At 37.6% G+C, this 17,968-nt stretch overlaps 1 protein-coding gene across 12 annotated transcripts in view; it reads left to right on the plus strand.

The window, feature by feature from the left end:
• The first annotated feature begins 3,467 nt into the window (after positions 1–3,467).
• mak (male germ cell-associated kinase) overlaps positions 3,468–17,968 on the plus strand; it is a 32,415-nt gene continuing 17,914 nt past the window's right edge. For 4 of the 12 annotated variants that reach the window (XM_079602680.1, XM_079602687.1, XM_079602685.1 and 1 more), the window contains exons 1-6: positions 3,484–3,562; positions 3,648–3,688; positions 10,515–10,740; positions 11,699–11,753; positions 12,889–13,010; positions 14,468–14,550. In XM_079602680.1, coding sequence (XP_079458806.1) covers positions 10,640–10,740; positions 11,699–11,753; positions 12,889–13,010; positions 14,468–14,550 — 361 coding nt within the window. In that variant the 5' untranslated portion in view covers positions 3,484–3,562; positions 3,648–3,688; positions 10,515–10,639. Of the gene's footprint in view, positions 3,689–10,514; positions 10,741–11,698; positions 11,754–12,888; positions 13,011–13,180; positions 13,261–14,467; positions 14,551–17,968 lie in introns of all 12 variants that reach the window. The other 8 variants (XM_079602681.1, XM_079602683.1, XM_079602682.1 and 5 more) reach the window with 4 other exon arrangements.

Here is a 17,968-nt window from a genome sequence, read left to right on the forward strand (position 1 = left end):
TTGAACACTGATATGCTCAATGTAAAACACTGTGATGAATGGAAAACACTTCTTCTACATGCATTATAATGACTTAGGCCTTTTTTTTTTTGTTCAGTGTTACACTTACTACAGACAGTAAATACATAAGTGTGTTGTAAAATATTTGAGAATATTGTGTCTATACTCAGAACACACAAATACACGGTAACAAATATATTTTATTTTTTCCCACAAAAACAATGTACCGGTACACAGTGTACATCCCAACCAACACAAAGTTGTACATACAGGGGTCTAAATATAAAACAACAGAATAATTTACTGTATAGTTATAGTAAAAAATTAAATACAATGTTGGCATCCATTGCTCCATTGAAGAGCTCACATGTTGCCCTTTTATGCTAAAGCTCTGATTGCTAATTGTAAAACTGTGTGACGGGTGTTTGCCCATGTGATGGTGTGCATATTTGTGCATTGTCAGTGTGCATATTTGAATGGCAGTGTGTTCCTTGTGAAAACAAGAGATTTTCTGCATGCAAATAGTGTTTTGAAAAAAGTGTGTTTTAGAACAGCAATTTGAGTGTAAAGCAGGAATTGTGCTTGTAGTTTAGCAGAATTGGTTCAGGGGATTGGTGAATGAGTTACATGTTGTGGTCATTGTGTCTCAAGTACCAGTATTTGTGTGCAAACAATTGAGAAAAACTGTAATATGCAATATTAAGGCAGAATAGTAGGGTGCAAAAGGTAAAAATCCCCCATGGTAAAATGTTCTTTTGATTTTCGTTCCCTTCCCAAACACCAAATAGCAACAAAAAAGCACTACATTCAAAACTTTTATGAGGTCTGGGTCATTGTTTACACATGAATGAGTTGTATTTTATTTAATGTAGATTTTAAAATGTTGTATGCTTGTGTTTGCTAATGAGAGCCCCTACAATTATCACATAGGCTATATTTTGAGACAACAGTTTTGTAAAACATTTTTTTTATAACATTTCCTTTTACACAAATTGTTTCTCCATTTTCAATAAAAAGAACTAGAATTTTTCGTACTGGAACCATAAAAAAAATCACATTAAGCTCCCTTAAAAGTGATGATGATAGTAAGTGAGTGAATAGGTCGAAATAATGAAGTAAAATCTTAATTCTCCAACTGATGTCAAACTGGCTTTCCCACTTAACTCGCAATGGTCTGGAGCTAGGTAAGCAGATTGCGCCACCTGTCGGAGAAACAACTACGGCGCAACGAGAACCTTTCTTAATTTTTTCATATCTTTCAATTAGCTCACGGCCTCGCCAAGTCATACGTTTCATCCAATCAGAGAGAGAGAGAGAGAGAGAGAGAGAGAGAGAGAGCTTATATAAACAACTGTCCCACCCCTCCATTGCAAATCGAGAATTTATTTGACATATGGGCCCTGATATTTATTTAGGGTATTTATGTAATTACAATATTACAGAGTAACAACCAACAATAGAAAAAAATAAATAGAAAAACTATCAGGACATCGAAGATTCAATCAAGCACGTCACTACATTTATACGGCTACCAGACAGTAGAGCTTTGCATTAATGATAATAATAACAATACTAACAACAACAACAACAACAACAATAATTCGCTAGAAAAAGGGATGTTTGACGTTTATTTGTTATGTTAAGTGGAATTAAAATTAACAGAGAAAACATGTTATTTTTTATTATGACAAAAAAGATAAACAAGAGACATATTTTTTATAAGATACAAATTATTTATCTTATAATATTACTTGCTTAGTTACACAAATGTAAAGGGTCTCAAAGGAAACAGTCTATTTCAAGCCGAAGCTGCCAGAACTATGGACATTTACAAATAACTAAATTCCTCCTTTTTTTATTTTGAGTATACCATTTCTTTTTCTTTTTTTTTAACTCTCTTTTCCTCTTCTTTAGTAGCCTATGTGAATAATTTATCTTTATATCCATTATGTTTGTTATAGCACTTGTCATACGCTATTGTATACGAAACAGCTTGTTATTCTGAATGAACATTTATTTTGGAAATAATAATAATTATATTTTATATATATATAAAAAAAAGTCTGCATCAGGATGAGTAAAGACAGTTCAAGCTAAGAAAAGAAAAACACATTATATTCATGAGGATTGGGAGAGTGAGTTTTTCTTTACAATTATAAGGAACAAAATGTGTGTGTTCCTAATTTGCGTCGCTAGCAACAGTAAAGTCTTGTTATACCCATTTGCAGGTGAAGCTCGAAAAATGTTAATATTATGCAAAAGTTTATTTATTTCAGTAATACACCTTTATGAATTTATAGACTCATTACATGCAAAGTGAGATATTTCAAGCCTTTATTTGTTATAATCTTTATGATTATGGCTTACAGCTTATGAAAACCCAAACAAATAAACAATTAGAATATTTTGAAAAGGTTTTCATAGCTGTAAGCCATAATCATCAAAATTATAACAAATAAAGGCTTGCGATATCTCACTTTGCATGTAATAAGTCTATATAATAGTTTCACTTTTTAAGTTGAATTACTGAAATAAATTAACTTTTGCACGATCAGTGGTAAATGCTGCAGCTTCTTGGCTCCACCTCCCCCCACCCCAAGTTGCTCTTTTAAAAATCAGAACAAGTTATGATATATTATAGGCTAAATAGATTTAAGTATTGTATAACATAGCTGGCAGCCACTTTCATTTTTAAAGAAGTAGTTCTCAATGAAATAAGGTTGGAGATCACTGGATCATTATACTTTCTCCTCATCAGTACTGCTATCTACTGATACTACCTTCTCCTCATTAGGCTACTCATAGGCTACTCCTCTACTTCTCCTACAATCATCTAGCCTACTCCTCTTTCTTCCCCAAAAACATGAGAACCAAAAATTCAACCAGAGTTGCCATGTCGTGTTAAGCTCCTCTGGTTTTACTTACAGCTCCATCCAGCATAGAGCAGGGGTTTTCAAACCTGTCCCGTATCCCAGCACTGCACACATTTTGTAGGCATGTCTTCCTTATCTAACACACACTTCAGGTCTTTTAGGGTGCTGCTCAAACGGAAGGCTGCTGCATCCTAAGGCTGTGTCCTTAGTCCAGAGGTGCTTCTCATTTTCAAATGTTTGCATAGGCCTATATTTCCTTAATATTTATTCATCATTAGTCGTTCATGATTAATAATCATGTTTCTCTCTCCACACACCATACAACCAGATGTTTAGATATTATATCTAGTGTTTTATTTAGACCTTAATTATATTTTCTTCTCTCCTATTTTTTCCACTCCTTCCTCCTCCAACTTTTCCTTGTATTGAATAGCCTTATTATGTCTTCCTTTGATTTCTGTTTCCATTTTAGTAGCATTTTATTTGTTCTATTATTGACTTGATCTAGGCTGTCTTGCAATAAGGTCTATCAGCTTCTTGTTTTCATTTAATTCCCACGTGAATAAAAAATAATGGAATAAAATATGCTCTTTTGAACAACAAGCCCCATGAACCTTTGCGTATGCACGTGACCCTCAGACTTCCGGCTGGCTGAGTGTTGTTTGCTGTCGCGAGTGTCGGTTGCCAGGGTGAGGATGTTTCACACCTCTTTAACAGATAGATAAACTCACATTGTATATCTTTTAAACACTTCTGTCATATCTACACACACAGGCAAGGACTAACAGGGAGGAGTGCCATCACAACGGCAACGGGTGAGTTTACGGAGCAGAACTAACGTTATGCGGAAGATGATGCGACTGAGCAAAACATTTAACGTTACAGTCAGCCCACAAGAATCAAATAAAAACACATTGCAGATGAATAATGGTGAATAACAATGAATAATGCAAAGATAATGACTCTTTAGACGTCTTTATGTTGCAATTCTAATAAATAACCCTATGTGTTGATAGATTATGCTGGTTATATTTAAACACATTCTCGTAACACTCGTATAATCATGTTTCTATTTCTATTTTATGTTTATAGGTTGATTTTCTGTCCGTCCCCCGTGTTATTTCACACGTGTATTGCTTATTGAGTGACCTTGAAGAGCATCTTAAATCCATGTGTTCTCTGTTGATCCAGTAATACCACTTAAACCAGATTACTGACAGAGATCTGTTGCACATGTAGGCTACTCCTTTCCATACAGAACATCATTCATGTTTGGCCTCTTGTATTTAGGCATATTTATAATATATGAGGATTTTAAAATCAATCTAATGATGTTATCTGTTAGGTTTTTTTCTCTCTGTGTGCGGTTTAGGTAATTTTATCAGGATGAATTGACCTGAATGATGAATTGACTTGACTTTAGCCTGACCGATGTAAAGGCCTTGGCTTGCATTAGAGTGAATCTCATTAAGTGTTTTAAGAACATATCAATCTAGTCACACAGATCTTAAGAGTCATGATTGGATCATTATTGCAGTGATTGTTATGTTTCTAACATATGTTTGGCAACAGTTATTCTACAGTTCTTCTTCTAAAGTGTGTAGCTTTTCATTTCTTAAACAACCACGTAGGATTACATATAATGGCCATATTCCAGGGTGACAATGTCAATATTCATCAGTCTCAAATTATGAAAGAATGGTTGGGACGGGAGGAGCATGAATAATAATTTTCACACATGAATGGGCACCTCTGAGTCCAGACCTGAGTCCAAAATGTATTGAAAGTCTTTGGGATGTGCTGGAGTAGACAGAGTGCTTGTCAATACAAGATCCTTACCTCTTGATGGAAATAAATGTCAAGTTACTTTTATTTATATAGCGCTTTAGACAATACAGTATGTTTTAAAGTAGCTTCACAGTGAAAACAGGAAAATTATGCATTTTGGCTGTTGTTCAGCTGAAGTCAATTCAGTGTTGATTCGGTTTCGTTGTAATATCACCAATTATTTAATTAGGCTAGTTCATTAAATCTATAAAGCAGTTCTGCAAAAAAAAAAGTCATCATCTAGCTCAGTTCAGTTCTCATACAACACAGTCAGATCAATAATATTGTTGAATATTAAGTGTGCCCAACTAAGCAAGGCAGTGGTGACATTGGCAAGGAACCCAAACTCCAAAAAAAACCTTAGGAGAAACCAGGCTCAGTTGGGGGGCCAGTTCTCTGGCTGGTGACGGAACATTGTGTCATTATGATTCAGGCTGTGTCATACAAGTCAGAGTTCAGATCGGGACTGGTAGCATTCAAATATTTGAACATTGTGTCATTATGATTCAGGCTGTGTCATACAAGTCAGAGTTCAGATCGGGACTGGTAGCATTCAAATATTTGACCAGTTTCTTTTGCTTGAAGATCGATTCATAACGCCACTGCGGAGCCGAAGCTGGCCATAGGGTCTGTGCGGAGAACCTGTCTGGTTCTTGAGGTCTCTGCTGAGGACCTGTGCCAATGGCTGTCATGTCGAAGAGGCCTTCACATGCTATAGTATAGTAGACATGGTCTCTGCTGACATTCAGGGCTGCGTTTTGGTCATGTCTAGGTGCAGGTCCACCATCTGATCTGGATAAGGACCAGATCCGGCTGACTACGGGAACCTCGGGATAAGGATGAGTAGGGCTGTAAACGATTAATCGTGATTAATCACATCCAAAATAAAAGTTTGTGTTTACATAATATGTGTGTGTATTGTGTATAATTATTTTGTATATATAAATACACACGCATGTATATATTTAAGACAAATGTGTTATATAAAATAGTTCAATATAAATAGGCGATATATATATATATATAAAAATAAATAAATATAGGCCTATATAATATTTCTGAAATATATACATGCATATGTGTGCGTGTATTTATATATACAAAATAATTATACACAATACACACACATATATTATGTAAACACAAACTTTTATTTTGGATGTGATTAGCCTAATCGTTTACAGCCCTAAGGATGAGACAGAGTAATATTAGCATAGAATAGATGCATTTCGTCTTACGATGTAGGCTAACAAGTACAACTGGTATAGGAAGTGTTCCCGGTGCATGGGTTGGAATTGGGTTTCCATGGCCGAGCAGCTGCATGCAAGCCTCACCTCCAAGTACAATGCCAAGCATTGGATGGAGAGGTGTAAAGCACCCTGCTTCACGCCACTGGAATCATGCATCTCTGTTGGCAGTCTGATGGGTGATTTGGGTTTGGTGGATGCCAGGAGAACGTTACCTGCATGCATCGTGCCAACTGTAAAGTTTGGTGAAGTATGGATAATAACATGGGGCTGTTTTTCAGGGGTTGGGCTTGGCCCCTTACTTCCAGTGAAGGGAAATCTTAGTGCTTCAGCATACCAAGACATTTTGGACAATGCGATATGCTTCCAACTTTGTGGGAACAGTGTGGAGAAGGCCCTTTCCTATTCAAGCACTGTGCACAAAGCAAGGCCAATAAAAACATGGTTGGGTGAGTTTGGTGTGGAATAACTCGAGTGGCCCGCACAGAGCCCTGACCTCAACCCCATCAAACACCTTTGGTTTGAACTGGAAAGGAGATTGTGCCTAACCATACTGGAGCATACTGGATGAATTCCCACAGAAATGCTCAAATCTTGTGGAAAGCCTTCCCAGAAGAGTGAAGGAAAAGTGGGGCCAACTCCATATTAATATCTAATTGTCTATGTCTAGAATGCAATGTCATTACGGTCCCTGTTGGTGTAATAGTCAAGTGTTCCAATGCTTTATAGTGCACATTAACATGCTAAAAATCTACACACACAAGGGTAATATTGTTGTATTGCTTTTAATTATGATTTTATTATTATGTATTTTTTTCTTTCAGTTTAACACAGTACTGTACAGAACTGAGAATCTAAATAAAAATCCCTATTTAGAATAATGATAATACCAAGAAAAAAAAAAATCCAGATGCATAATGGACGGTACAGAGAATTTGAGAGAAATGTGCTGTCATGAATTGCAATGTCAAGCAATTGTCAAGTCAACCTTTAGGCTATTTATAGAACTTTTTACAATAAGATTGTTTCAAAGCAGCTTTACAGTGATAATAGATCACAATGATTGTTTTGGTTGTACAGCAGCTCTAGAAGAAAGTCATTGTCTAGCTTAAAGGTGCACTGTGTAATATTTAGGAGGATCTGTTGACAGAAATGCAGTATCACATAACTATGTTTTCAGTGGTGTATAAAGACCTTAGCCTACATAATGTTTTTATTACCTTAGAATAAGCAGTTTCTATTTACATGAACACCACGTGTCCCCTGACATGTTAAGTCGCCATTTTGCCCAGTCATGTTTCTACAGTAGCCCTAAACGGACAAACGCATTTCGTCACTATGTTGTTCTTCGTACAAAAAAACTAGCTAAAGTCAGCCAATAAAACACTGACACAATGATGAACAAGAAACAATTATATTTTTATTCGCAATAAAATTTAGTTTTACTGAATAATTAAGTAGACATAATTTCTTACTTCATTACATTGCTTAACTGGGTACTCTCTGCTGCCTGAGACGACAACATCTTTTCCTGTTGGCCACCGTAACTCAGGCCTATGTTGGTTGCTATTCGCAACCTCACCACTAGATATGTCGCTAACAATCACACACTGCACCTTTAAGTAAGTTTTTAATTTATTCATTTTCATTGTAAAAATCATTAGCCTAGTTATTAACTTAGGGGCCATTTAGACAACCCAGTTTTCAACTGAAAACGGAAAACTTTTAATGCGCTCTGACTGTTCACTTACACGACAATGGCATTTTGGTGGCATGAGAACGCAAACTTTGAAGTTTTCAAAGTGCAAATTTTTGAAAGCGATACTGTTATCATCTCAGTTTAAACTTCAAAAACAGGAATTTGTGAAAACGGTGACGGCATGGGCATGCGTATTAGGCCTACGTGTTTAGTCTAGGCATCTGCGTTTGAATGCGTATGTGCACGGGTGCATAGGCTAGTCTTTCTTTGTAAAGTGACATTACTTGTCTGGCAAGCATAACACAGCGTTTTTATATTGAAACCGCAAACAGGAATTATTTTGATACTGTTTTCACCTGTACAGAGGAGAAATGTGAAAACAACAACAGCCTTTTGTCATGTCTATGGGGCTGTTTACACCTGGCCACTTCATAGCTATCCGATCTTGAAAAGACCAGGTGTAAATGCCCTCCGAAACACATTTGAGACGGATTTAAATCCGATCGCTTAAACCACTTCAGGAGGTGGTCTAGGCCGCATTCCAGACGAAACTGGACATGAAAGTGTATGCATAGTTGTTGAAACCACATATGTAAATTTTACTCCTCCCAACAATGCTAAATGCTAGTTCGGTGCCATGAACATTAAATCTGCATATAGCACGGGAATTGAAGATCGAATTTATATCCGTTTTGCGAAAACACATTTATGTGACCAGGTGTAAATGGAATCATCTTGATTAATCAGATAGCTATACGATCTGAGAAAACGCATAAAGTGGCCATGTGTAAACAGCCCATGTGAGGCCTTTGCAGGGGATAGTCTAGTTGACACTGTCTCTGCTGACACTTCAGGGCTGTGTTGTGGTCGTGTCTAGGTGCAGGTCCTTCATCTGATCAATAATTGAAGAAATTGATGTAATTGTCCAATAACCTCTTTATCAGGCATGTGTTCAGTTGCTGTAGTGTGCTGTTCCATGCAGCAATAATGCAGGAACACATGAGATGGCATTTCTCAAATAACCATTCGAAGGCCAAAATACAACACTGAGAAGGTTCACTGTGCTCACAGACAAGTTTTATTTGTAAATGTTTGATTGGTGTATAGTATCTTCTTTTAGAGATCCCATTAAATTGGAAATGGACATGGGTAGGCTAGTTGACATCTTTTGGTTTGACATGCTTTTGCTGTGCTCCATTTTAAAATATTTTAGACAACATCTTTCTAATTTGCTATAACTATCCATGCAGCTTTTATGGCCTCATAGGAACTAAGAAACTACATGGCATATTTAATAAAAGGCAAATGATGAAAACTTAAAATAGTCTATGTCATGATCAGTTACAGGACCTAAGATATAATTCATATCAATTTTAAAGTTGTCATGAAATCAAAATTGACCCTATTTATTTTCATGCATTTGTTGCTATTATTGTGAACAAATTTTTTTTTTTTTAAAACATTGTTTTTCTTTTTGGAATCAAAATGTTATAACTTGTTATATAGGCCTAGCCATTTCACACATAAATACGGCAGTGAAGTCGGTCGGAACATCCATTTCATACGCTGAAATGTAAAAAAAAAAAGTTCATATTAATATTAGGCTAGTTCACTTTTAAAAATGTTTTTGCTGATAATTTACTCACCCCGATGTCATCCAAGATATCCATGTCTTTCTTTCTTCAGTCGAAAAGAAATTTAGGTTTTTGAGGAAAATATTCCAGGATTTTTCCACACAGAATGGACTTAAATGGCAACCGTCTATCCCAATGTTCTAAAGAAGGTTCAAATGTCAGTCTCAATGCAGCTTCAAAGTCTCTACACGATCCCAGTTGAGAAATAAGGGTCTTATCTAGCGAAACGATCGGCCTTTTTTTTATTTTATTTTTTTACATTTATATACTTTTGAACCACAATACGCATTGCGTATTCACGTTTGAAATGTCACGTTTTTATGTAGAAATAAATAAATAAAACATCTGTTAACATCAGATTAGGCTATGTGATGGTGTTTGATACCAGCCAATCAGAAAGATTATAGAGATGCACCGATTACAATTTTCTAGGCTGATTCCGATTTTTCATTGAGTTTGACCTGCCAATACCGATTTTAGCCGATTCCGATTTTATTTTTTCTAACCACTTCACACAAATAGTTATTTTTTATTTTATTTATAAAACACCATATTCTTTTACCCAAACTAAATAATAAAAACAAGTTTAAATGGGTAAATTTCATAAATATATCTATATTTTTGAGTCTTCATTTTCTTTTCTGACATAGCCTATATACTCTAGTTATTGTTAAAACACACTAGACATGCTAATAATGTGCATTTTAGGCACTTTTTGTGTGAAATCATATTTATTTTGTCCATCAAAAGTGTGCTTTCACTTTAATTGAGCATGAGCAGCGCAACGAAACCCCCACTTCACTGCTGCTCACGCAACGCTCTTGCTCGCGGTGTGAATGCACTCATTGATTAACATGCACGCCACGCTGAAAAAAATACGCGCTGCGGTGTGAAACAGCCGTAATTCACGAGGTTTCCTACATGTGCGTTCCGTGTGCACATGTGATGCTGATGTTGCGTGATGTTACTCATGCAGCGCCCGAGTGCATTTGACCGGCATAAAATTGGCATATATGTCAGACTGATTGGCCGGTCTCCTAATCTCTAAAAGATTAGCATTAAAAGTATAATGTTCATATAGGCTATGCGACAAATTATTATAATGTTATTTCATAACAATTCTCATAATAATATAATATAATTTTTTTTTTTTTTTTTACTTGCTGCAGCCACCACTTTGAAAACCCCTGCATTAACCAGTGCATGATCTTCCATTTTCTGTATTTGTTTTTAGTGCTAACAGTGGGATGGAGTGGCGTTCACTGCTGGACTTCTCTTAAGCTCATCTACAGGACAGGTATGATCAGGTGATTTTTGAGGAGAGACGGCCGTCTGTCAGTACTGTTTCTCTGGGTGAAGATGAACCGTTACACAACACTCAAGCAGCTGGGCGATGGGACCTACGGCAGTGTCCTGATGGGGAAAAGCAATGAGTCTGGAGAGCTAGTGGCCATCAAGAGGTGCGTCAAAAGCAAACCAAAACTGCATCTGCACAGACTTCCAGAATGTTACTATGTTATATTGCATTCTCTGAGGCTCTTCTCTTTTAGTGAGTGTAGTAAATAATATTTACCTCCTCACCCAGACTTTCCTATGGGATGCAATTATGCAGTTCAGGTTCACCCAACACGTACTTCTGCTCATTGAATGGAGACTGGTGATGTGAATTATAAATGCCCCTCTTAGGTGTAGTAACTGTGCCAGAACAGGCGGTCACTATGCAAATTGATACCTGGGTGACGGTGAAAGCAGTGAAAGTGGCCAAGTCCGCCTCAGTATCAACACTGCTCTCTCTTACATAATTCCAAGTGGACTTTCAGGCTCAGTTCTCATGCAGTCCTGTATTTCAGCTGCTGGAGAGGGGCTATTATAATGATATTAAGAATTCTAGACTTTTTTTTTGTATCTTTTAGAAACTGAAACATCTGACATGGACAATGGCTGGCCGGTGTAGAAACGAAAAAAGTACAAGTAGATTTTAAAAGTTCAATGCAAGAACTAAAATACAGTAAAATTCTATTAAAAAATTATTAAGGAATGTTTTTCACTAAAGGAATGCAAGCAAGAGTGATATTAAATCATATTAATTTATATGCACCAGCATAATTGTACATAATAATAAACAGCAATACCAACATAACTATTTTTTACTACACACATTAATATATGAAAAAAGCCACACAGAGACTTCTGTGACATTTTAATGATGACACTGATAAATTGTTGAGTCAGAGTTTAGAAACGATTCTGAGACTAAAAAAGTTATTCTATGTAATCATGAACACACCTGATGAAATCACATGTAAAGGTATATTAGCATTGTTCCATTAATAATGGGGTGGTAGATTCCGATGATTGACAAACTGTTTGTTAGCAATGAAACCATGGAGATGAGATCAGTCATTGTGTTTCTCACAGAATGAAGAGGAAGTTCTACTCTTGGGAAGAGTGCATGAATCTGAGAGAGGTCAAGGTACGAACTCAGAGTACACAAATTCAGGAATAATAATCCAAAAAAGAAAAATTGTCATCAGAACTTTAGAATCTACACTGTGCCTTAACCAGACATGATGCAACAGCCAATCAGAAGAGCCTGTGGGTGGGCTTTACAAGTGCTGTCTTAAACTTGTAAATAATCAATTAAATAATAAAATTTATACAAAATGTAACTTCATAAAAAATACATACAATTGACCATTCGCAAAGACCCGCCCCCCCCCTTATTTACTGTCGCTAAGTCCGACAAGCCACGACGCTCTCACGCCACACCATGTTCTCACGCAGTGAAAAAGACATCGCGGAGCAGAGAGCACACTGACAACGCACTGACAGTACAGGACAGACCAGGTTACTTTTCGGTTACTTTTGATATTAAACATTAAACAAAGTCTCACCTTTCAAATTTGGTAATTTTTTAAAAAGAAATTTAAACAATGATTTTTAATGTGTTTGACAGATCGATATAGAGCCTCAGTTAAAGCTGCTCGTGAACCGATCATCTGTTCCTTCTAGTTCATTTATAGCATCAAATAAACATGAATGCACATAAGAAGGAATGTTGTTTTAACAGCTGAAAGGCGTCAGTACACTACGTTTTTCAAGTTCAAATCCTCCCATGTTAATCTACTAACTCTCCTGACTGCTTTGTCGGACAAAATGGCGGATGGCGAAGTATGATTTGTCAGATCACCTGTCAATCAAGCTCCCTGCGAAGGGTCAATTGTCATGGAATACACTTTGTTCACACAGAGTTCATAGTTTGAATGTTCTTTCTTTTTTAATTTTCAAGATCTGATATATGCTTTCCATTGTTGCTTTCATGATGGGTGTTAACGTCACACAGTGATATTCAAACTAAAATTAAATATTTTTATAATTATACAAAGCACATAATCAGTACCTGAGATTATCATTGTCATTAGACAGACAGTTTTTTTTTTAAATTCTTGTTGCTAGCTGTGACGTCGCAGAAATAAAAACTATTTCAAAGATAAAAGGCCTTGTTTCAAGGCCTGTATCGCTGTTGTACTGGTTAGGACACTGTGCTAAACTGTTAAATCTGGGTGTTCATAATGTTTCTGCTGGTTTTCTTCATGTCTGTGTTGCAGTCATTGAAGAAACTGAATCATGCTAATGTGGTGAAGTTAAAGGAGGTGATACGAGAGAACGATCACTTGTACTTTGTCTTTGAATACATGAAAGAAAACCTCTACCAGCTCATGAAAGACAGGTATGAAGAGATTCCATATTCCATCTACCATTTCATGTTATTAAGTGCACATGGCCATGATATACTAATGAAGTCAAAGTTAATCTTGGTCACAATATTTTTAAATGGTCTTTGTGGCTGATGAACGGCACATTGATTGTTTGACAGCTGTGCTGATTCTCTATCTCCAGAACCAAATTGTTCCCAGAGTCAGTCATCAGGAATATAAGCTTTCAGATATTGCAGGGACTATCATTTATTCATAAGCATGGTAGGTCACAGGGCCGTCATATTCATGTCCAACAAACTAGAACAACTGAGTCTGAGTCCAGTATCAGACAGACCTACTACAGACTGAATCTTTCTTGGGACTGTTTCTGCTATAGACTCAGTTGTTCTTGTATCTCTGTGGTGACAGGATGTGTGAGTATCTCAGCTGATGCCAAAACGTTAAACTAAATCTGAAAATCTGAAATGCCTGACTTCCCATCAGACACCTTGTATTATAAGCAGTTAAAGGGGTCATATCATGTTTATTAAAATATTTTTATTTTATGTCGGTGCCTTTTATGATTGGCTAACCTCTTGCCATGTGAAATGGTTCAGCAGATGTGTGATGTATTGTTTTATTGCCCCATCCCTCAATAACATGAACAGTTGTCGCTGAAATGTACCTACAAACTGTTAAGATCAAACCAAAATGATTAGGGATCGTATTAATAATTAATTTTAGCTACTCCTTTCCTTTCTCATTCACACTGGACCGACAGGCGCTAACCAACAGCAATGGACATGTTTTATCTGGTTTTGTTGGATCAGTGTTTTTTGCCGTTGGTCGGCTGTTTTATGGGCAGATATTTGGAACATATTCCAAATGCATTGGTCAGTGCCTGTTGCAGTGTGAATTAGCATTAGTGTTTATATTTATCAGAAAGAAATGATAAGCAGCAGTTGCTTCTCACAGCCAGAAACAGCCGTTTAACAGATTTTACCACTTTTTACACATTGTTTTTTCTTCTAGCATTTATCCTGCCTTATTACCCTACCTTGAATTAAATTTATAAACTTTAAAAAAGGTGTTGTGGATGTGAATGAGGGATAGTCGTATGTTAATGTTTCAAGTTTGTGACATCAGAAAGGTTGGAAGCCATTTTCTAGCTTAGTTTCAATAAATGCTCTTTTTGTATTGTGAAGGACATTTTTAGTTCTGCAAGTTGCAGTCTGTTTTCATAGTACAATGACCTCTTAAAATCGAATTCATCATTCCATGATATGATCTCTTCAACGAAGATAATACATCTTCAGTGGTAGCTTTCTCAGCTTATACCATTTTCCCAAGAGCTGCAAACAAACAGAAAACCATTGAGTCTCACACATCTTGTGGGTTAAATACTGTTCCTCTCTTATCTTCTGCCTCTGTTTCTTTTTTTTTTCTTTTCTCCTCTGTCTCTTTTGTGTGTGAAATTCTCTGACATCAGGGAAAATAAGATGTTTACTGAGAATGAACTAAGGAACATCATGTTTCAAGTTCTCTCTGGTTTGGCATTTGTGCACAAGCATGGTAAGATTTCCTCTTTCAATACTCTTGTTTTTGTTTTTCTCTAATGCTTTAAGGAGCTTTATAACACCATTATAAACTCTTAATTAGTACATTTTAAATAGTGAAATGTTGCAGGCTTCATAAAAAAAAACCTTTTTACACCCACAGTCAGGGGGTGAACCCTTTTGACCACCAGACACCGAGGCAGGTGAATGCCAACATCACCTTAAGAAGTTATATATCTTAAAGGGGTCCTATTATGCTTTTTAACTTTAGTTAGTGTGTAATGTTTGAGCATAAACGTATCTGCAAGGTTACAAAGTCCACTCCAAAGGAAGATATTTTATTGAACAGAATCCACTTTTCAAGAACTACAACGAACGGCTTGTTTAGACTACAACACACTTTTTCTGGATCTTATGAAGTCATAATGTTCCTCATTTAAATAATCCCCGCCCACGGAATAAAAGAGGACTGGTTGAGTTGCACTAGAGAAGATGAAGAGTGTTGTCACTGTTTTTTCCACCCCGGAAAAGTTTGTCCTAAGGCTGACAAACTTAGAGAGGTTCAAATTTATTTTTAACACTGTTCCTGAACATTATAACCTCAATGTTTGTCTTTGCGCTGCACATTTTACGGAGAACAGCAGACAGACAGAGTACAATGCAGGCTATTAGCACAAAAGCTTCTCCTGAAAGACGTAGCCATTCCCATTTTGTCTGGATAATGTGTTATGAATCACAACTTATAAGTATGTCTTATTATTTGTAGTTGTGTTTTTTATTAGCAGTTCCAATTATTATATTTTTTGTAGTTGCTATTATAGCTATGATGTAAACGAAGGGCAAAGCTTTGCCTCCGCTAGCCTGCTAACCAACATTACAGCATTGATCTAGTTTTTACTTTAGCTTTAGTAAGCTCTTGCTTTTTTAAGACTGTTCACCTTAGGGAAATTATCGATTTTGTGATCGATTACTGTTTGTATTACCATAGTTTTCCGACAAATATGATTAAATGGTGGATAACATCGTATCTATAAGCAAATGACAAAACAAACATACCACTCTGAAACGCCCTGTGAAATCTGTGCTTGCAAAGTCCGTGCTTGAAATCCGTTCAGCACGATCCTCCTGTTTGTTAACATTGTCAGGGTCTGAATTGGGCTCGAAATTATTTAAAATTGACGCCATCGTTTATATTTACATCTGAGTAGAGCTTGCGGTTATGAAGGGGCGTGACATTTCCTGAACACGTGCTAAACGCTGCCAATCACAACACACTGGGCCAGCTAACCAATTACAGCACATTTCATATTTCGGAGGGGCTTCATCGAAAAGCGACGTGTTCAACCAGACATAGATAATGTAATAGTGTAATGTAAAATATGTGATTTTTTTTTTTTTTTAAACAATCAAGCATGAAAAAATTCTAGTAAACCTCAAAAACAAAATCAAGACTTTGTAAAAGGGCATAATAGGACCCCTTTAAAGATATGATTTTGTTTTGTTTGAAAAATCTGTTTAAAATGTACACATTTTCACAAGATGAACACCCCGGTCATATCAGTAGCTTAATTAAAGCAGTTCACTTTCGAATGGGAACTTGCACTGCAACCTAGGACGCAATTGGGGAATGCCTCCGTCATGACCGGTGTCTCAAGCACATGACAAAACACGACAATAACATTGGCTGACAACAGCCTATGACGTCACTACTGGTGCGACCTGAGTTTAAAATGGTGCCTCTAGTACACGTCATCCTATTTTGTGTCTTCAGGAGCCGTTTGTTTGTGACGTGTCGAAGGCAGTTTTGGCAGTGAAAGCTTTCAGGAAGTGTGTAGATCCGTGTCAGTGCACCTGATGATACATACAATCTGTGCATGATTTACTTGGTCGAGGAGCATGCTTGCTCCGTCCTCGAGGGGGCTGAATACGGGCATTGTAAGAGTTTCTGTATGAGGAAACTCCGCTCTTGTTTGTCCCTTTTTTCATGGGAATTGGGACAATCGTCTGTGCCCTGCGGATCAGGACCTGCTGCAGCTGAGGCAAGGAGGAAACTGAGATGTGGGGCTCTCAGATAGAGCTTGCAGAGGTATTTGAGAAAGGTATTATTTCTCATTCTTCAGTAGCTGATGAGGGTGAGCTGCTGGAGGGGGATGTGCTATCCTCTGATCCGGCAGTGAGAAGAGCAGGATGTGGCTGTTGAGGACAATTATGTTGCTGGAGGTTATGTCTCGTGCAACCGAGACAGATCTGTCATGACGGCTTGAGAAAATATTCGTAATCATAATCGTCCAGATTTCATAAGCCTTCTGTTTCTTCCGGATCTGCACGCTGAGATTGAAAGATCGTGAAATAAACCATATTCTGCCTCCATTCATCCTGCATATTATTCGAGAGTGGAGGGGATGCGTGAGGGGATTTGAGTCGATGCCACGAGTTGAAGAGATGCTGGCCAGCTACCTCTCGCTGGGGGATTTATCGAAGTTAAAGACCCCCACTCTGCTGACCAAACCGCTGTGTGTGACATCACATTTAAATGACAGAGTGTACGCTGTAGCGGGGCAGACCAGGGCTGTCCTGCACACAATGGCTGAGTTGCAGGCTTACCAGGCCGATCTGCTGAAAGACCTGGACCAAGGTCAGGGGCTCCCCACTGAGGCGGTAGAACCACAGATCTTGCTCTCTGTGCCACCAAGCAAACTGCTGCCACGATCGGCTGACCTATGGCGGCAAAGGTGGCCGTGGAGAGGCATCTGTGGGTGAACCTGCAGACATCGGGGAAAAAGAGAGAAACTTTATCCTCAATGTGCTGGTTTTGCTCTTTGAGCTATTCGCCACTTATGTTGAGTATGGCAGGTAGGAAGCCGCGATATGCAGCCTTCAAAACCTATATACCACGCCGCTCCAGGTCCACACCCATGCCCCAAGCCTCTGGTGTCGAAAGACAAGGCCAGAGAGTGAGCGTCGCTTAATCGCATTCTACCTCCTGCCGCAATGCAAGGATAAGAAAACAGGATTTGAGGGAAGTAATCCAGAAAAATGCGCTCAGTGTTCTCTGGATGCAGATGTTGTTTGGCAGTATTTTATTCTATATGCCTGGCCTCCGATTGGTTCGGCACAGAATACAGATTGTGTTGTTGGATATTGGGGTTTTAAGTTGAGCGTAGTTAGGCCTCCTCTCATTTTAGAGATAATTTTTTCTTAGGACTCCACTCCGAGAATCCACCCATCTTGGAACTGAGTTGTTGGCTCTTGTGAGCCTCCTTGGCAGAACTGGTTAGGTCTCCTTTCGTTTTAAGAGTCATTATGTTAAGACTTACTCTTTTCAGAGCTCAGCCTTGGTGATGCCTCAGATGTGTATGGCTCTATGAGTCTTCCTGGAGTGACTTCCAGTGAAAGCATAGTCAGGTCTCTAGTTTTAGAGAGTTATTTTATTA

This window comes from Phoxinus phoxinus (genome assembly GCF_949152265.1).
Source record: "Phoxinus phoxinus genome assembly, chromosome: 24".
Lineage (NCBI taxonomy): Eukaryota > Metazoa > Chordata > Actinopteri > Cypriniformes > Leuciscidae > Phoxinus > Phoxinus phoxinus.